The sequence below is a fragment of the Scedosporium apiospermum genome (assembly GCF_000732125.1).
Source record: "Scedosporium apiospermum strain IHEM 14462 chromosome Unknown SEQ_SAPIO_0077, whole genome shotgun sequence".
Classification (NCBI taxonomy): Eukaryota; Fungi; Ascomycota; class Sordariomycetes; order Microascales; family Microascaceae; genus Scedosporium; species Scedosporium apiospermum.
Window position 1 is genome coordinate 186931 of NW_015971778.1, and position 21197 is coordinate 208127.

The 21197-nt window shown below is 51.0% G+C and overlaps 1 protein-coding gene and 1 pseudogene across 1 annotated transcript; both read left to right on the forward strand.

Annotated features, from left to right (window-relative positions):
* Positions 1-7569: 7569 nt before the first annotated feature.
* SAPIO_CDS1721 lies at positions 7570-8532 on the forward strand (annotated as a pseudogene; the record flags this gene model as incomplete).
* Positions 8533-16410: 7878 nt separating this feature from the next.
* On the forward strand, positions 16411-19208 carry SAPIO_CDS1722 (Uncharacterized protein; the record flags this gene model as incomplete). Its single annotated transcript, XM_016784925.1, has 3 exons — positions 16411-18339; positions 18406-18646; positions 18715-19208. 3 exons carry the CDS (start codon positions 16411-16413, stop codon positions 19206-19208), a joined length of 2664 nt encoding a protein of 887 aa, XP_016645222.1.
* Between the last annotated feature and the right edge of the window lie 1989 nt (positions 19209-21197).

Here is a 21197-nt window from a genome sequence, read left to right on the forward strand (position 1 = left end):
AAAAGGAAAGAAAAGGAAAAGAAGGAATCCGAAAAAAAAAAAAAAAAAATCATAAGTCGTGGAGCCTGGAAGGAGATAGATTTTGCCGTTGCATCGGGTCCACCCTACTAGACTCTGCGCCAGCCGAGTCTGGCCTGGCCTAGCATCATGCTAGTTTATTTCAGCCCAGTTAATTCCTCGGCCCTGTTCCGCCAAAGAGAACAAGAGGAAAGGAAATTAGGAAAGCGAAAGACACAATGCCGAAATGGAGGGGACAAGAAACAAGAACAAGTTCTCGAGATGAGGGGGTCGAACCAAGCCCAATTGATGCGCTTGCGGGGTATCAGAGAAAGAGCGAGGTCCAAGGGAGATCGTGGATATGATCCTTGTCGAAGATCATGAATAAAAATTTACCTTTTTTTTTTTTTTTTTTTTCTCCTTTCTTCAGTGCGCTTCTTTTCATCTGCTTTGCTTCTTCTTGTTGGCTGGTGAAGTCGACGCGTCGTGATGTTGCAGTTTCTGGGAAGTGAGCCACGCCGCGATTGGACGAAATGTTATATTACTGCAGAATATATACACACAAGACAAGCAATGCGATCTTTGGGATCAATGTGTGTGATATTTCACTTGAGAGTCAAAGCCTGATGTGGGCCTGGCGACCCGGAAAAAGAAATGTCTCTCTCGAGTCCGTATCCTCATCAAACTGCCCCATTTTCTTCAGGGTTTGAGTGGAGAAACTTGAGAGAAGCTATTGATTCCTCGAGAAAAGCAAGAGAGCATTGCGACATACAATGACGAAAACGAAAATAACACTGTAGATGTGGAAGAATGGAGAATGGGCTGAAGCCACTTTGCTGCTCGTCATCGTGTCTCGTCTAAACTTTGGGACGCGTTTGTGTAATACTTGGGTCTTGAGATGGGATGGACCCTGGAATCTGGGAGCGGCAATCTCACTTCGCAGACCCGAGTCTTAGGCAGAGAGCACTTTTGTGACTGGAGCACCACAGTAGAACCAGCACTGTCACCATCGGTAAATACAACAAGCTGAGATGATCACTGTGCTCGACACAACGCTGGGAGCTCTCTTGTGGCTCGCAAGGATAGATCCAGCTGGCCACCAGTACTGCCTCGATCCTGCGCCTCCCCTTCATCTTAATCCTCACGGCGGCAGGAATGACGCCTCTCTTCTAGAACTTGTCGTCCGTGTATACGCCTGGCTCAGAGCAATGTTCGCTTCACATTTAGGTCAGTATGTATCAAGTAGTGTCCTTGAAAAGAACAAACTATTAACCAGAGCATTTTATTTCGAGTCTCACTCGTCGCTCAGCAAAAGTACAAAGCAGAGTAAACAATGGTTGCGCAAGTAAACAGACCTATATATGTACAGGGTGGAAAAAGCCTTTAGGGCAAATGAAGAAAGAGATAAAGGAAGAAAAAAGCCGAAACATAGCGTTGTGGAGATCGCCCGCTCCCAGTCCACAAAGAGTAAGAAGCTTCAACGATGTTCATCGAAGTTTAGAACGAAGCTAAACTTCATGCGGACCTAGATCCGGAAATCGGTGCCCCAACGCCCCATTTTGGGGGCGCAACAGTCCTTTCTGAGACTCTCGTTCATGCCGGCAAGAAGGACACGGACACATGGGTGGAAATGTCCGGCGCCGTCGACCGTCCGAGCGAACAGAATGGAGAGTTACAGGTCTGCCTTCCCAAGCTCCAAAGGGGAAACGAAAAAAAGGCTTGAGAGCCCGGGGCGGGAAAGCGAGATGATGATCACAGATTATATGTCGACACACAGACTTTGGGACGCGTTGTTGTGACTGTAGCACGCGGTGAGGGAGCTTGCGCGTAAACATGTCCGAATCGGGTGATTTTAGATGGGAGCTCCTTGTTCTGAGCAAGAGCACCGAGAAACAATTTCTCTCTCGTTGTTGATCAAGACCTCCGTTTCTTGAGTGCGATTCGTCTCACTGGAGTGGTTATTCCGGAGGTCAGGAAATTGGGAGGAGAAACCCGGTGTCCACTCCGCATTCTCCACTGGAGGGATTGATGGAGAAGCCCGATCAAGTCGCAGTTTCTCACTTTCTGTTTTTAGCCCAACTGTAGCGTTCGCAATAGCGCGCTTGTGCCTGGATTAGTGCGCACTAAGGCAGGCTTGTAAGCGGACCGTGGATGAAGGAGAATGTACTCTTGCTCCTTCTTATACTCGATGCAGGACCTTCGCACTGGGCTTCTCATCAGCTTCATCTCTTCGTAATTCTCGCAGCAAGATCCATGTCCGGTGGGGAAAGGAACACGTCAGAGACGGCCAAAGAGAGAAAGTCGCTGACCATGCGAAAGCCCTCATTTTCTCTTCTCCGAAACTCCACCTTCCCGAGATCCTCAAGATGAGAGAGCCAGGGAATAGGGAAAAAGAAATAAGAAAGAAACATCTCCATGCTGATTTGCTCGAGAGAGACAAGTCGGTGAAGAGTTTCGATAGTTTCAACAGGACCACTTCGATGCAAGTGAGCTTGAAGCGACGTCAAATGGCTTGGTACTGTAATAAAGCCAGATGCAAGTGCACAGCCTCTCTTCTCGGATGCTCAGTCAAAGTCTTGAGAGTCTTGAAATTACGAGACGCGGAAAGACAGCGAACTTACCCAAGGACCAGTAATACAGACGTTTCGGACATGAGCCGACTCTTCCTTCACTCTCTGCGAAAGTCGTAAAACCTGGAAACGGGAGACCCTCTCATCCCGTCTCTCCCCGAGCTCTCTTGATCCAGGTTCATCCATGTCACCGGCTGACCGGACGCAGTCTCTTCCTTCTGCAAGAAAGTACGAGGTATATTTGATCAGGATGAGATCTCATGCCTCGAGAGCAGCTGGCAGTCGTCAACGAGAGCGATGGAATGATGCCATTTTTGAAGGGGGAATCGACTGCCTTGGATTTCGGACACTTAAACTTAGCCGCTTCGCTCCAATTATTGGTCGAAGAAACTGTAGGATTTCTTCTGTACTTCGTGTTCAAGCTCATGGTCTGAATGGCCCCAAAATCAAGAGGTGAGTAACAGATTGCAGTAACCACGTATCTTCATCTTCTGGATCGCGCATGCACTCATTCACTTTGCATCTCGCACTTGCTCGGTTCAATTCGGCTCATGTGAGATCGTGCATGAGGAATCTCGCCGACTTCGTAGAAATTCAATATCATGACAGAGCCAATCGAGCAGGATGAAGTGCGCTCGGATCTGGAGAGGTCATTTTAGCCCGGTCGGCTTATTATCTCCTCGAGCATATTGCCTACTGATATGCCAGGTCGATTAAATTCGTTGCTAGATTAAATGCTATCTACATGTATGTGCGCCAAGTCTGGAACCGTGAAAAAGATAATATATATCCTCTCTCTTTTTCTCACCTGCCGGGGAAATTTAAGAGCAGACGATATCTGGGGAATTTCTCCTCCTCACTTCAACCGTACAGCTAGACTCAAAAGGGTCTTGATAGGGTTACTCGCTACCGGTCAAGCAAAGTGGCCGGTCCCTCCGAATCGTCGCCCCGGCGCCGAAGCTAATAGATGTCGTGATACTGCCGGCGCTGGAGGGTACCTGACTATTCGAGGTTGACGCCACCGGCTTGAAACTAGTGAAATGGCATCACTAGATGGCGCATCGTGTTCCTGGATGAAATCTGCGATTGCCTAAGAGGCTTCGGGACGTTGACGTGCGGGGTTTGACTAGCTTGTCATCGGCCTTATCTCGATCTGAGATCCGACATTGGCGGCTGATAGTGATAGATCCGGGACAGCACGCCTTTCTACATCACAACAGCTTGGTGAAGGTGGTCTGGTATCCAGCTCAACGTCCTTTTCTCACGATCGTTGGCTTGCTTATAGCAGGCCCCAGCTAGGCTATAGGCTCTACCCCGCCATCGGCGCAACCCTCAGATGGTAGTTTTGAGTGTCAGTGCAGATGTTCCTGATTCCTACCGGATGGACATTCACGCGTCCGCGTCTCATTCGAAGGGTGGCATTCTTTAATCAGTGAAAACGACCATAAAGATTCAAGACTGTGTCATTGGAGCTGGGATGGACGAAGAAACAGAACCGGAAACACGCCCAACCCTGTTACAGATGCCATTGTCGCAGTAGTATCAAAATATCCCATCAATTTGATGTCAGGACATTTACGCGTAACTTTGGCGCACTATCACCATCTCAGTGAAGAGCTTGAGCGCCGGGCGTTCTCCCAAGTCCCGGGCCGTGGCAGAGGTCAGATATCCCGGCCTCACTCCATTGGGAAGGCCAGCGCGACAGGTGACAGCCTTCAGTTTCAGAACTCATCTCGACTGAGAAAAGAGCTCCGTTTTCGAAGCAGGCTCGGGCGCCTCTGACAAGGCCTCAGCCCTGCACCGCAGATACAGTGGGGCAGCTTGGTTTGGTCAGTCATATTTCGTCGCTATTGTTCAAAAAGTGAAGCTGCGCAGTGAGCAAGTGGGATCCTCAGTCGTGCGTTGAAGCGCCTGATGCACTCCCTTGTCTACTTCCTATCTTCGACTCGCCTGGCCGAAGCAGAATCCCCTTCCCTCTCCCTCTTTGCTCCCCTTCATGTGTTCAATTTTTTCCATTTCTTTTTCTGTTTCTTTGCGTCCCAAACACACTAAGCCAAACGGATCGGGACCATGCGGAAATCGTACCCGTGACAAACAAGCAATCACCTCGTTGTGAGTGGAGAGACTAGGCTACCAGAAACAAAAATGTGACTTCCTCGGTACTTGATCGGTAGACTGGGCCAGTAGGGCTAGCGTAGTACACCGTCGTCTTCTGGTTCTCGAATCCCGTTCCTCTTTCTTCTCTGAGAGCAGAAGTACAATACTTCCTTTCCGTAAGGAAATAGCATGCACAGTGAGGTACCATATGATCCCGCACGGTAGCTCTTGCCCCAAAACATGAAGTTTTAGTGTAGCGCTCCACCTCTACAACCACTGATCCCTGGTAGCTTTGTACCTCCGTACCCCGCCTGCTGAGCATCCTTTGCTCGCATGCAGATTATACCCATGGGCAGTACCCATGCCCATGAGCCACCTTCCCTGCTCCTTTGCGAACCCTGGTCGCCCTTCCTCAGTTCCATTCCTGCCCCACCCCACCAACATCAGCGACTTTGTTGGAGCGAGCGCATCGCACCTTCGACTTTTCTTATTATACGAATCCTAGACGCGTCTGGTCTTGCCCGACTTGTTACTTTATCCGTTTATCCCCAGAGCCTCCTTCCTTCCCGTCTTCCTCCTTCTCTCCTTCCGCGCCGTTTCTTCTCTGATTCCGGGGTCTTTCTTTCCAGATCTTGATCTTGATCTTGCCTCTCTTCTCTCTTCTCTCTTTTACTGACTCGACTTTTGGATATTGCCAATATCCACTTACACACTTCCAAGTTCACACTCACACGACAGTCTTTTCCTCGCAGTGACCCAGGTCTATCATCACTCTTTTTCCTTCCTGGACTTGTCGCCGGCTTACTACACCCATTGCATTGGTCCCAGGTCGGCCATTGCTTGCTCTGCCCTTCGCTTCTAACATCACCAGCTGATATATTCTTCTTTGAATCCGCCAATTCCTCCAGCCCGTCTCTTCGTATTCATCAGCAGAGGTCTTTCAGCAAGTGCGCCACGTTCTCGGCCCGTTTGTCTGCCCTTGGGACTGGTTGGCTGTTGGACTTGGTCAGCAATATATTCTCGCATTTTCCGCCCTTTATATATGCACCGCAGGACTGTGTACCGAGTACTCCCACTTGGCTCGATACTTCGTGCATCAGTGCATCACCCAACTACTTCGTACTCGAGGCCAAGCCGGCTTTGCCAATATCTCGATAGCCTTCGCTTTTTACCTTCTCTTTGGTCCGCCTCCCATTTGACAGGACCTGTTCTCCACATCTTGATACGCTCTCTCCAGTCTTGTCCCGCCAATTCAATCTCTGCCCTCAAATTCCCCCGCACTATAAGGCCGGGGCCGCTTTTTACACGCCTGTTCCCGAATATTCCTCACTTTTGCTCGGCCACTTTCACTCACCACTTACACCAGTTCGGCTCACGCCCCTCCTTGATCTTTTTTACTACCATCACACCTTTCTTCAACGCTCGCTCAACCGGAAGCGTGCCCGTTTTTCCATTGGACTTTAGCCCTCGTGTGTGCGGGTGTTCATGTGTGTCTTGACTTGGTTCCAGTCCAACTACCGACGACCCATACAGCAGGTACTGGCTTCAATTTAACCAACTCCAATTGATCTTTTTTGCCCTTCTTTTTTCTTTTGGCGACGTTCCTAAGGAGCCGCCAAAGAGAAGAAGAAAAGAAAGCCGAGGCTTCTTGGCCCCGGACGGAAAAGAAAAGTCTGAGAGTTCCCGGAAATCACACGATCTCCCTGCTTCGTGCATCACCCGGGAAATCCGCCTATTTGGATGTGGCCTGGCCCGACTTTGCAAATCCGCATCCGCGTCTCAAATATATTCCCCGCTATCCTATCCCACAGCGGCCTGGCCTTTGCCCTCTTCCTTTCTTGCCAGCTTCTCTGGTCCTGCTGCTCGACGTAAGACGGCTCTCCCCGTTTTTCGCTCGCCTCCCCAGCCGGGCGAAGGACAATAGCGCAGTCTGACGCAGCTGGCTCCTATTCTTGGAATATTTCCCTTACCTGAAGAGGCTTATTCCAAGACTAGAAGCAATAGCACAGGTCTATTATCATCTATATTCCTGAACCCGCTTCTCAAACGCAGTGCTCACCCGGTTTCCATCGAGCTTCAACCTCTGTATCCTTTGCGGATATATACGAACGCTTCCCAGCCCAATCCGGGCTGGCTATCTGGTTGATCTTTCTCGTGGGGTCTTCTTCCCCGCCTTCATTCGCAGGAGCCGAGTCGTCAAGCTGGTTCCTGTTCAGGACCATCAAGGCTGGGCCCCTTCCCTCCATGGTCCCTGGAAGGCTACCAACTACACTTTAGACGGCCATTCCTACAAACGCTTTGTGGAGTGGTAAGGAACGAAGTGGAGACGTGATATCGACAATCCCTGGCGCTGTGCAGCCAGGAAGCTCCTCATTTTCCAACACTTCCCCTCTGTTCCTATCCGCAGAAGCTGTCAGCGGGCTTGACGGCACCTTGACAGATCAGAATGTTGTTACCTCGGATCCTCCCCATCGTGCTTGGCTCCACCGCCATCGTCTGCACATCAGCCATTCTCGCCGTACACATCATATTAACTGGCCATGTTCGAGATGGCGAATCGGTGCGGACCAGTGCAGTTATCTCAGCCTCTCTTGAGGGCGTGGTGATACTTTTACTGTCCTACATTTTTATAACCTACTTCCTGATCACAGCGCCCCAGCACTCGAAACGATTCCTTGGTATCTTTTTCGGCCTCAGCCTCCTCTCATGTACATTAGCGACCGTTGCTTCGGTGGTCACAATCATCACTCTCAGCAAATCATCTAGGTTTGCGACCGACGAACTCTTCGGAGGGAACCGGACAAGTTTCCTAATCGGGGCATCGGTAGCTTTGGTCATTGCCTTTGCTTCTCAACTTGTGTTCCTAGTCGTCCATTTCGTTCTAGTACGGATACCGCCAAACGGCATGGCGGAATCCCTCCATACGGACGAGGAAGAACAGCGACACGTCCAGATCGAGGTCAAGTCGATCCCATACACCGAGACGAGCTCCAGCCCTATGACTCAAAGGACTCGTACCATGTCAATTGACTCTCGCAGCCCGCCATCGACAAGCAGTGGACGCTCCGCTGTCGAGACGATGGGCTCGATCCGCACCTCTATCTCTAGTGTAGTACGACCACTCTCGTCCCGGAAAATGCTTACTAGGGAGAAGAGATCTTCCTCCCTTGACTCCGGCATGGTCGAGGATGGGTTCGACTCATGGGACACTTCGGCCGTAGATCCTCAGAACAGGCAAACAGTGTTGCTCTCCTCATCGCCAACCCCAGGGCGGCTCCTTGAAACTATTCCGGCAAGCCCTACGACGAGCAGGAGTCCCAGCCCTGGCTGTCCTCTGGACCTCGAGCCGCCTCGCAGCCGGAGCCGAAGTCGAAGCTTTAGTCCCGCGGGAACCAGGCTCCCACGAGCACCATTCACACAATCCCCAACGGGCAGCGAAGCTCACATTCACCCTCTCTTCCGATCCGACTCCCCCACTCCACCACCAATCACCACTCCCGGAACGATCGTAATGGCTGCCCCTAACGCAGGCCAAATTATTTCGGATAGGCAAAGCATTCGATCGCTAAGCCGGATGAGGAGCGGCAGTCTTCCAGCAGCCCCGAGCCCCCTTAGCCGACAGGGAAGCTTTGATGACTTTACTCCTGTGCGCTCTGCCCACAGCGCCCACAGGGACACGCCGCCCAGTTCTATTCACGAGTCTCCGGAGGAGGAGGAGCCGGTATCGCCGGAACGGAAAATGACACCACCAATTCCCGATTGGATCTTGAGCGCCGGCACGCGGACAAGTCTGTCTGACTACAACAGCCGTCGCAGCAGGAGTCAGTCAGATGCTCCGGCGCGGCAACAGCAGCAGCAACGACTGTAAACAGTTCATGATATAATGGTAACATGGGGGCTTAAAAGTGGATCTGTATGATGGGATGTTATTTTGATGCGAGTTATGACATATTCATGAGCTGTTACGGTCAACACCTGCCGACTACTACCATTGTGTTGGCTTAGGCGTATTCGATCGACACGGACATTTCCTTTGTTTATTCATATCTTGGGAAGTGGCGATTTACGGGGTTATGAGTTTTTGTTTTCCTGGATTTACCGGGTGGGTTGGGTTTGTGAGATACCAGTATTTGACGACGAGAGGCGGATATGGTGTCCGCCTCTCAATTCCCTCCTTTCCAGAGTCTTTTTCCAAGCGAGGCGTTGGTCTGTTGAGGGGCTGGGAGATAGAGAATATCAGTCATCAGTGACGGTGACTACCAAAGTTAGGATGAAACAATTCAAAATATTTTGCACAATGATGCGTTTGAGAAATGATGTGTTTATTGACATGAATCTGTTGTACTTATATAACTGTCGATGGTGCCCCAGTCGAGGATGTCTCTTTGAGAGTCATCCAACCTTGCTCCTGGGCCTAGAGGGCAAAGCACATCAGTAGCCTCCGTATTATATGCCATATATAAATCCGCCTTAACTCCTTTTTCTTCCGCCGCTTCAGACAGTTCCGAAGGCAATCATAATACAAGCGAGGCATCGACTATACGTCAGCTCCCACTGCGGCACAGTTATATCAGTGCTTCGCTTTCTTTAGTTGGCTGTTGGACATAGACGTTGGAATAGCGCGCACTACTAAGTTCTAACGTACCACCTCCTCTCCAACAGCAGGCCACCACCCTTCCAGTGGTGACAATTCCTGAAGGCGATAGGTTGTAGACTTGCGGCTCGCGGTGTTTACACATGGCCAGTGTAGTAACAGCCACTTATATAATTCTGCCAATGTATAAACCGCCAGCTCGTTGAATTTTCCTCTTTTTCGGTTCGGCGAGAACTCCAGCATAGGTTGGAATACTGGTAGAGGGGAGAAGTGAGCTCGGAGGCGATGCTCCGACACCCGCTTAAGGAGGTAGCTAACGCCAGCCGAGCTCGAGCAGTAGGAAGCACCGATTTCGAGTTGCGACGCAGGCTTCTCTTCCACGACCGCTAAATATGTCGGTCCTCAGAATAGGTGTAAAGGGACGGTTTACAGCCGCAGATTCGATGTTTGTGATGATTGGTTGTCGAACATGAACAAGAACGGTGAATTTTGTAGGTTGTGCTGTTCGTTCCAAGTTGCGCTCAGTGGCAGCAGCGTTTGAGCGGTTCCTGATTGACGATGAAGTCGCCGAACTCCTTACATGCCCCTGTTCTGAAAAAAAAGGCATCGTGCTCGTGTCGAGATGGCAAACGCTGCGGACTTGAGAACAACAAAATTCGGCCGGGGTTTCAGGGCTTGGAGAGTCCACGGAAAGCCCCCAAGCGAGCTAGGCGGCCAACAACTCCTTCGAGAAGAGAAGGACAATCTGAGTGGAACCTCCCAGAGAGGGAAGAATCTGTGAAATTGGCAGACGATGAATTAGGGGAGAATGCCGGGAGAGCATACTGCGTAAAGATAGGAAAACCCCGGTTGGTGCTAACGAAAATAGCAAGTTCTCTGAATGTAGGCGTAACACAATGGATTAAAAAGATAGTGTTCAGGCAAGAACGATGGCGGACGCCTTCATAGCCTATATTCGATGTAGAGGTCGCAGGCGTCGATTAGGTGACGGACCTTGAATTTCAGGTTGACGTTCTCGTTTGTCGGTTGCATGGATTCGAGCGGTTGGAGTCGGTTTCGATATACTTTGAACCGGAAAGGAAGCCGGTCAAGCTCGATAGCAGACCCCCGATTGATGACCCAGCGGTGTTGGCACCGGTACAGGGCGGTCATAACATGGGAGAATGTGACCCCCATGAGGTCCTACCAGTATATTCTCTCCGGAGACCCGAAGATCTTGTCCTTCTGTGCAAAATGAAAGGTGCATAGGATCGTTCCGCCATTTCGACGGAAATAACATTGGTACGGAGGCTCGAAAGATGTCGCCTTCGTGTTGTAAACTTGGACGAGAATACATTCACCATCTGGGATGGCTGGCCTCCTTGAGCACTCCCTTTGCGATCCAGAGCATCGTGAACGGCCTTCTGGTGGGTCGAGTCTGGTGTCGTACTCTGCTATTATCAGAGAGAGGCGGCACTCGCTCGGCTACAGCCGGCGGGCCATCAGACAGGCGACTTGTACTCGCCCTAAGTATGAAGGTCGAGTATGGTTTGAAGAGTGAGAAAATCGAATTTGATGGGTACTGTTTAGGTTTCTTTCCGAAGTTGTTGCAACAGTCTTTCCTTAGTCCATCCAGACCGCAAACTGGCCAGTTGGCGGATCCGGCGCATCTGGCCTCATTTGATTATTGACCGAATTTCTGGTCAGAGTAGAAGATGCGAAAGTGAGAGCATGGCAAAAGCATTTGATACCCCCACGTATACCTGTGTGAGGAGATTGCTAGGGAGGATGAGGAGCGTTGGGAGATACAGCCCCTCCGTCTTGGTATTCCTCGCCATGAGGAAGAGTGACAAGTAGGTGTCTTGCCGGTACCGACCCCGTTGGTCAATAGGGATCCCATGAGCGGGGAGCGCTCTTTCGACAACATCCAGCGGGCATCCATCGGTGCGAGCGTCGGCATCTGGCCGAGTCAACGCATTCCTAGAGATTGTCAGCCAGAACATCCGTGAGCGCGCTGCTTTTATTCTCGATGGTCCCAAGCACCAGCTTGCCGATGCGTTAAAGGGCCGTTGTGCATGATCGCGGTCCTTTGGTTGCTCATCGGCCATTTCGCTTCGCGTTGCAGCTTCCCAAGATCTCTTTGAGAGGACGGTGGATAAAATTAGCGATAACAGTTCGATTTCTCTCAGCCGCCCGTCTTCATCACTGTTCCGTTAATCTTCTCGTTCTCTTCCACGGAAGATAGGATGATGGTGGCTATCCTTGGTATTTTCATTATCATTGAGACTTACAGCCTCTCCGCTCTTCGAGGGAGGGGCATCAACGACCCGAGGTTATCGGAGGAGACACCCGACCGGGCAACCGACTGCGGCGAGAGGACGGTTGCCCTTAATTGTCGGGTGATTATTCTGGATGATGGCGAAGCGTACGGGATTGGTACCAAATGAGTGCCATTGAGGCTGCGCCGAAAATGGCGGTTCCGATTACTTGTGCCTTCTCCCTGTCATGCGCCCCACGGGCGTTGGGGGTGAGCGACTGCAACCCTTCTGTGGCAACCTCAAGCGCCCCGGCGACGCGCCCACAGGCGCGGTATTCGATGGGACCATCGCATTATACGCCCGAGCCGTCGTAACTCTTTCAGAGTATGACTTGGCTCCGGCACTGCCTGTCGGCTCTCCAGACTTTAGTTCTTGAACGAGCGACCAAATGGGGTTGGGAAGGGATAGTAAAAGTACGGTATTCAGTAAGAGTCAGGAGGTAATAGCCTTGTAGAAGGCTCATGCACACGAAATTGAGAATGAGCCACGATGATCCGCCTTGTGAATATAAGTGAAGTAGAGCTTTATACCTGCTCAGTCACCATTGCTTACACAATTGATCCTTTTATCATCGTGTTCTGGTCGCTGGTAACGATCATCAAAACCAACCAGTGATGTTCGACGGGGTTCCGGGTAAGTTTCATATACTACTCCTCAGAGCCTTGTGATGAATCGGCGATACCGTATCGAGTATTACGCCATTCTTCGGCTCGAGGAGCAAAATTAATTGAATCAGATAGCGTAGGTAGCTGGTCGTTGACGTAGTGAAGACAGACTCTCGGTATCTCCTGCGCCTGGAGAGGGGTGCCCATTCCCACGTAAGTGTCCCAGAGGGAGATCCGGCTGATTGATCAAGTATTCAGAGAACCTCCTCCGCGACCATAGCTGAGGCCGCCCTCCGGGATCGATCAGGACTCCGTAGCTGAGTGTGGACGCGAGTAAATCTGACTGAAGCCATCCGCCTTTTCAGTTGGGCCTGCTGCGTTTGAGCTTTCTCTGCAGACATCAATTTCCAATTGTGATTATCCGAGTATGTCTGGCAGCGCACTTTCGGAGAATGGCAATGAGAAGAGGTAGCATCGAGCCTTTGTGGTAGATAAACTTGGCACCGTGATAGTGACGGACCGTACAAAGATTCTATTATAGAACATTGAAACGACTATAGTGAGAAACCGGGACTTGAAGAGTGTGTCATGTTGAGGTTGGAGTAGAAGATTCGGAGGAAGAGAGAAGAGAGGAAAGATGAGCTTATATAGATCTTAGTAACTGGTGTTTCAGCGTCACATGTGAGCGTCTGGGGTGCTGCTCCTACCATTTATGGACGCAGGCAGGAGCTGCTCCGCACCCTCGCAGCAGCCGGCCTGCGCGTCAACTGATCTAGGCAGTAGCACTTCAAGATAAGTGTAGCTCCCAAACAAGGCAAGGCCAAACAAGGCAGGGCCAACCAGAGAAGCACGAAGTGATGGCGGCAGGAGCAAACAACGTGATATGGCAGCCTGTGTGATCACAGGTTTGTGTTTGCTGTGAGAGGTTTTAGAGGACATTTATAGATTCATCCTCCCCATGTTGGTGTGTGTGAGCAATTGGCCTGCAGCGTACTGGTGGAGGATGATACAGGATTTTGTTCCGTCTTCCTCTTCCCTACTAGAACGATGCGTGAGGTTTGGCAGTTCTGCACCTGTAGTGCATCAATTGATATTGTGACGCCTTGCGCCCCGGGCCATTCTCGGCCGACGCAAACAAGCCATTTGATGTTGCTTGCTTCGCCATTTTGATGCGCCAATTGATGATCGTACCCTTAGAGGGTGGGCCGGAGCCCAATCGGTCATTCGAGTGGTTGCTGTGAAATAAATGGATAGGTGCAGTGAAGATAGAAACCGTAATCTCCATGATAAATACGGAAAATGGGCTCGGTTGAGGAAAGTAGCAGGAAGGGGAGGAGGGGGATCGAGGAGGGGGGAACTTGGCGGGAGATATGATAATGGCAGAATTCCTGAGCCTCGGCCTTCAATAGACTAGCAGATGATTCAAGGCTTTTTCTGGAGAGCGAAGACTCGCTAAGAATCATAGGAGGAGATATTTCGAAGAAAGACATGTAGGCAAGCGGGACTTGAGGTCATAAACATGAAGTATCGATGAACATGAAATTACTGGGCTGGGATTAGTAGTTCTCGATCTGACTGGATTCCTGGTCCATCAAACACCCATTGCCTATTCCATCAAAATCGCCCGGCTTATCGCCGACTGATTGGTTGAGCTTGCCCCTCCCTGTTCCCGCTAGACTCATCAAGCGTTCAAATCCCAGCAGGCGGTCCTCCAGCGCGGCTCCCCGTTTGGATTTGTGATATATTAATGTACCGATTCGAGGTTAGAATCCTGATCGCTGGGCAACCTTCCGCTAGTCGCTCTAGTAATAATGGCATCTAACTCGGGCGGTTCTCAAGGCCAATTTAGTCGGCCCTCTCAACATCCTCTCCTCTTCTGCCATTCTTCCCTTCTTCCTGCCCCAAAGTCATATGATCCATCTCTGTAATGACTCAACATATTATCTTCAACGAGGCCATCCCTCAGAAAGAAGAGTTCGCCAACCTGACCTTCGATTTCCACGGCGAAGCATAAGCATCGAACGATGAAAATTGAAGGCCTTGGTACCGAGGGCAAGGTAAATCCCTCTCGGAAAGGGTGCTGATACCCCATTCCGAACCTTTTGCACTTTGGCTGGATTAATACCTCATAATTTCAGTTCTGGCTGGATCAAAGCGTTCATCGATTAATTCTGAGTGATGGACCTGGCACAGGTTCGCACGGCTGCCGATGCCATGAAAGTCAAGTATATCACGCAGCCCAAGATCTTGAGCTGTTGAGCTTCCACATCACCGCATAATCGCAAACTAGTCGCGATACTCGTAGTCCGGGTCTGCAGAAACAGATTGATGTCTGTTGCCAAGAAGTCCGCCTTCCTAGGTAGGCGCCACCCTATCAAGGAAGTCGAAGTCCAAAGTCAAGTGAGACCAATTCCTTAAACAGATCCTGTACTAAACCTCTACAGCTCCGGCGACACGGTCATTACGAGAAATGTTTCACAGGATGATTTCAACTGTATATACTCAGCACACAGGTAGCGTGACTGAAAACTCCGGCTTTCTTTATACTCGGCAGACGCAAAGAGGCTTATTGTCTCCGTTCCGTCGGTCGCCCTCGCCGACGAGCAGCTGCACGGTGGCCTTGACGACGAGATTTTTCTCGCGGCAGCCAGATGAACCTAGGCTAGATGCAACTACGCAAGAAGTTTATTCCAGCTGGCAACACGACATACACGCAACGGGGCTACACAGACAACCGACCCACAGGAGACGAAGGGGATTCGGGCGGCAAGCCGGTATCAAAGCGCCCATCTGGAAGGGACTTCCCAACAATAGTAGTGGAGGACGGATTTACACAGATCGGGGAATCCCTAAGCGAAAAGGCGCGATGGTGGTTTAATGCTTCTCGGTTCGCCGTTGCGGTCGTTTTACTAGTGCCACTCGATAAGCGCTCTCAAGGAAAATCTCTGAAGAAGTGGAAAGCGGAGGGGCGTAAGGAGGAACGTCCCGGGCAACGACAACCCGGGGGCATTCTACTCCGGTGTCCATTGAGGTACAAACCATCGACGTCGCCCGATCTCAATCGGTCGCGGATGCTGACCCGAGACTCCGATGGCGTGTAGAGTTTCTTGTGGTCTCCTGTGACTCGAGTCTGAGGATCTCTTCCTCCGATGACCGGGCCAATTCTGGCGTGGACAGATCACAAGGTATATAAGAAGTAGCAGAGCCACTTTCTCCTACCTACCTGTAGATAGAGAATCCATCTTGACTATACACTTCTACCAGTGTAAAAGCGGCCGTTGTCATAAGTGACGACGTGACCTCCAGCATTCTAACAGCACTCTAAATCGACTTCTGTCAGAACAACACTCAAGTTCTCTCTCACTGTCACTCTTTTCTTTTCTCGCTTCTTCTTTTGAAGTAAGTGTGTGTGTGTGTGTGTGTGTGTGTGTGTCGGCCCAAGGCATCCCCTGAACATGGCCCATGCCCGAAAGAGCACCTTTCCATCCATTTCTCTGTTGGAAGTAGATGCTACTGCCTGACGGGGTGAGGGACGAGCCCCGCGTCTTGTCGCCTGCAGGGCTGTGGGCCCCCTTTGCCTGAATCGAGTTTGACGCTGTCGAACAATGAAATGGTCGAAACTCTCGTTTATTGTATTACCTATTGAGAAGACTTATACTAATGGATGCCTCATAGCTAAATCATCATCTCCGACAGTATTGCCAATGACGTGCTTTTGCTTCGTAGGTTTAACTCGACAACGGAGGGGGTCGGGTGACATCTGGGGGAGATTGAGGTGAAGCTGGTAGGAACTCGGCGACGCATGGAAGCGGGAAACCATAACATTTGATTGGCGGGTAGGGCGCAGCATGCACGATCGTCGATCACCAACACCAACGTCGACGCACATCACCCCTGCGTTTTGTTCCACTTGCAGAACCAACTGCATTATTTCAAACACTCAGCCACAACTCGATCGCCTGCTTCTCTGTTTCCCGTTCATGCACTGTTCATGGAGATTCGAACCAACATGTTCGACATCTCAGTCAATCAATCACGTGGTGTACAGGGATTGAGAGATGGATACCTTGAGCTGGAAGGATCGAGCCTGGAAAAGTTGGTTTGAGTCGGATCTTTCTCGTTATTCTTTTTCTCTTCTCTCCCCTCCTTCTAGCCGACAAGCTTCGGGACACCCTTGAGCCTCTCGTTCCGGAGGGTTGTCAATCTCTATCATCTATCCACGATTAGATGTACCCTTCCGTCATCGCACCATGAAGTCCCACAACTCTTTGGACTCTGCTGCTCTCGATGAGCTCAATAATCCCGAAGCGAAGGAGCTTCTTGACACGATTGACAATCTTCGCGCACTCCATGTCGGCGAGATCGTCAATCTTCCCCAAATCATTGTCGTCGGAGACCAGTCTTCTGGAAAATCCTCCGTCCTCGAGGCCATTTCTCATGTGCGATTTCCCGTCAAGGGTGGCGTATGCACCCGCTTCGCCACGGAATTAGCTCTTCGCAAGGCTCGAAACTCGAGCGTTGATGTTCGGATCAGCTATGATGACCCGGTTTCGGAAGCTGATCCCACTCGCAAGAAATTTCATGAGACGGCCTTTGATAAAGAGGCCTTGCCAGGACTGATTGAGGCGGCGAAGGAAGCAATGGGTATCAAGGTTGGAAGCACCAAGGGCTTCTCTAAGGACAGGCTTCGAGTGCAAATCACCGGCCCTGATGTGCCATCTCTCACCCTTGTCGATCTCCCCGGCTTCTTTCACTCTGAGACGGCCGACCAGTCACCGGAAGACAAGAGGATCGTTGACCAACTTACGACTTCTTACATGGGGGAGGCGAATAGCGTAATTCTCGCCGTCGTATCCGCCAACACCCAGCATGCAAACCAAATCGTCCTTGGCATGAGTAAGACGCTCGACCCGGAGAGATCCAGGACTCTAGGAGTCATCACGAAGCCCGATTTGGCAGACGAAGGGTCCGATAATGAACGGGCGTACTTGCAACTTGCCAAGAACAAAGAGGTGGCCCATCAGCTAAAATTGGGATGGCATATCCTGCGTAACAAGAAGGAGAATGAAGCTTCCAACACCTACGATGACCGGGATGCGAACGAGGCTGAGTTTCTCAGTAAGGGTGTCTGGTCTGACATCCCCGATCGAGACAAGGGAATCGCTAGCCTCCGAAAGAAGCTTAGCAAGGTGCTCTTGGACCACATCCGAGAGACTCTGCCAGGTCTCATCAAGGATCTGCAGGTCAACTTGGAAGAAAGGGAGGCTAAGCTCCGGCAGCTGGGAACAGCTCGGTCTACGCCGGGGGAGATGCGCTCGTACCTCATCGACATTGCGACAAAATTCCAGCGAATAGCTAGTGATGCCGTTAACGGGACGTACAACGACAAGTTCTTTGGCGGACTGGACACTCCCGACAACAAGCTTCGAGCGAAGGTCCAAAATTTCCATTGCGCGTTTGCCCTCACCTTGTCCACCAAAGGCGCGATGCAGAAGATCGTGGACGATGATGCATCATCTGGGCTCTTTCCCGCTCCGGACGAGGAGCCTGTCCCAGACCACCTTCGATCATTTGTTGGTTGTTACAAGTTCCCGAAGCCGCAGAGAGTCACCTACTCCGAGCTGACTAAATCGCTTGAGAAAAGCGCGGCTATGAACCGCGGCAAGGAGTTTCCGGGCATACCTAATAGGGATCTCGTCGTTCAGCTGTTCCGGAAGCAGGCCACTCCATGGCAGGGGATTGCCGACTTCCACCTGGGCCTAGTTACTGATGTTGTTAATGATTTCGTCTACACGCTCTTGGAATATGTTATTGGTGGGGATGAGTCCACCTTAGCAGCGATTCTACGTACTCTCGTGGCTCCCTTTTTTGAATTGAAGAGAGACCTCCTGAAGCAGAAGCTGGAGGAAATGTTGACGCCGTACACCGAAGGTTATGGCCTTCCTCTCGCCGGAGAGTATCATACCAAGATGACCAGTAGGTTGGAGGAGCGGCTGAAGCAACAGGTTACCAGTGTTGTGGAAGAAGAGAATCCCAAGGGCTCCGAAGAGGCCCAGCCTAAGAGGACTAAACGGAATGCCGGCACTGTTCTCAAGATTGTTCAGGCGATTTCCGACGAGCTCTTGGCCAGTGAGTTTGGGACTGAGAAAATCGTCGACATGATGGAAATCTACTACGAGGTGAGCATTTTTCTTTTCCCCTTCACGGTTCACGGCACCCCCACGCTAACAAGGAACATTGTTTAGATGTCCCTTCGGACTTTCACGGAAAACATCATCAACCTTGTCGTCGAGAGGTGTTTGATCACGCAAGTCTCCAAGATCCTGACTCCCGCTTTAGTCGGCGAGATGGATGACGACAAACTCCGATCGTTGGCGGCGGAGTCCGAAGATATTCGACGGGAGAGAAAGCGCCTGGAAACCCAGACGACCATGTTGAGGGACGGTCTGAAGCTGTGTCGGCAGTATAAGCCGTTTTCTAGGACTAGTCAGTGGTAAACCGATATTCTCATTTTCTGTAAAGACAGTCCATACCTAACGTTTTGGACCATTTAGCCCCGATTCCACACGTTTCAGTCGCTCAGCAAAAGAACATGGAACCCGCTAATGGGGGTACATCGGCAGCTTTGCCGTTGAGAGATGGTACTCCTGTTGGTAAGGCTCCGGCACCTGCACCGCCACCGGCAGCTGCTACACCAGTAAATCCGCTGTTGGCAGCGATTGCTTCTTCGCCGGGCTTGTTCCCCAAGCCTGCCCCGTCACAAGCAGCTGCTACACCGGCAAATCCTCCACCAGCAGGGAATGGTTCTGCGTCGGATTTGTACTCCGAACCTTTATTCGGTGGGAAGAAGGGGACCACCGTACCGCCGGGTGGGTTCGCCTTCGGGTCGACTCCAAGTCCTCGCCCATCGACAGGCGGCTTATTTGGAGGATCTGCCTTTGGGTCAGCATCGAGTGCTGCCGCCACGCCCTCCAGCACGTCGACAACTCCGTCTCAACCCTCCCTCTTCGGGCAGGGGAGCTCATCTCTTTTCCAACGCTCTACGTAGGTCGTCTTTTGGTGCTACTCCCCCTAGTTGCCTACCCTGATACGAGAGGGAGCGATGTCGCAACTGACGAGGCGTCCGAAGAGAAGCCCCAAGAGCGGGGAATAATCCAGCCAGAGGACCGTTTAACCCGGCGGAACAGACATTTTATCTCCTACATCACGAACGCGGATGGCCGAACTCTGAACGGCTTGTCCACATTTGTGCCTCCGCCGGTAGAACACATTTGTCAGCGGATGAGCTCCGTCTGAAGCACTATGAAATGTACTATTACTCCGATCCGTCTTAGAGAGCGAAATTCCTCGGGAGTGCGAGAGGTGATCGGTTGCGGCTTCGTTTCTTGTGTAAGATAGTTGGTGACTTTTCGATTAACAGAGACATGGTTGATTCGTCTAATTGTTTAATAATTGAATCGTTGAATGCATCTTTTCCTCCTCGTCCGTCCGAAGAAACGGGAACGTATTCTTGTTGTAATTGCTCATTTGCTTCTAAGGTTCGTGGCGCGACGCTTTTTGGCTTGCCCACAATAACGGCGGAGTGGAGAGTGATGGATGGATCGGTTCCACTTGCGGCAATGCCAATGAGAGAGTCCGGCCCTTGAAATCTCCCGTTGTCGAGCTATATACGGAACAGGAAGATTTATTTTATCACGGCTCATTTACCAAATTTTCACGGTTGACACTAGCATAGAGAAGGGCTTTGGGGGGACACGCGTAGAGAAGTTGGCCGGGTTAGGCCTTCGGATAGGTGCATATATAGATCGGGTTGTGTGCGGGCTGATACCTGAAAGACGACGTACGAGCTGAGGTGACATGGGCCTTCGGGACGTATTCGATATTGTACGAGGGCAAGAGAGACTTGGGCTCTCCTCGTAGCCGTGATAGACACACTTGTGCGAAGCTGCCAACAGTCTTCTTGAGATTTGAGATTTGGTAAAAAAAAAAAAAAAAAAAAAAAAAAAAAAAAAGTACCCTCTTGGGCTGTGTAGTGTAAATGATCGGCTGTTTTTACGTGTCAGAAGTGACTGTCACTGGTCCTGCCCCAAGTGCTGTCAAGGAGGAATGATAGTGCAGCTAGTGGACTTTTACACTCGCCCATGCCGCAACCTAACAAAGAGTGGCGTGCATACGGAGATGAAGGACGACGGTAACTAATAATTGACCTGCCAGATCCGGACTCCTCGGCACGGCGGTGGGGATGGAGTGTATGAGAGGTGGTTGGGGGCTGAAAGGGTAGGATACGGCGGGAGGAGGCTGAAGCTGAAGGATACGGACATTGGCCGTCAAGCCGCTTTCGACCGCAAGAACGGTGAGCAGCTGCCCAAAGGAAATGAGGTGATATCGCAAATGTTATTAGGTCTGGTTCAGGGCTGGCGTCGTTTCGGTACGCCCCCATGGAAAGATCATGATTGAAAAGGGCAAGTTTTTGGTCCTCGGAGGCTGTCAAGTGCATGCGCTAGACGGTCGACTGAGAAGAAGACCAACTTACACACCCATTTCATGCAAGGTGAGAGATGACAGGAGGGTAAGGCGCATACTTGTAATCAGCAACTGATTTGTGGACCCAACACGAAGAACTGATTCAGCAACGAAATAATGGACGTTGGGGACGAGCGGGGAGCGATAAATATGGATCGTATTTGAAGGATTCAGAGACGATATCAGTTGATAACTGGGGACACACCGATGAAGGTGTTGGACCTCACGAAGGAATTCAGGATATCCTATCCTGGAGTCTGGCTAACACGAGCTTGTGGAGTCGGGCCATTGGGGCCCGGAGCGGACGGAGGATCGACAGTGTTGTGAGCACCATGTATTCCGTACAGAGAGCACTGGTTGTACGACATCGAGTGCAGATCCGTAGATGTCTGTTGTTAGTAAAGGTACAGCGCAGATGCAGAGTCATGACTGTTGGCACGGAATGTTGTCCATCATTGTGGCTTTGTCGCTGCACCGCATCGAGGATGGACAGAAATAGTCAGCAACCTGCATC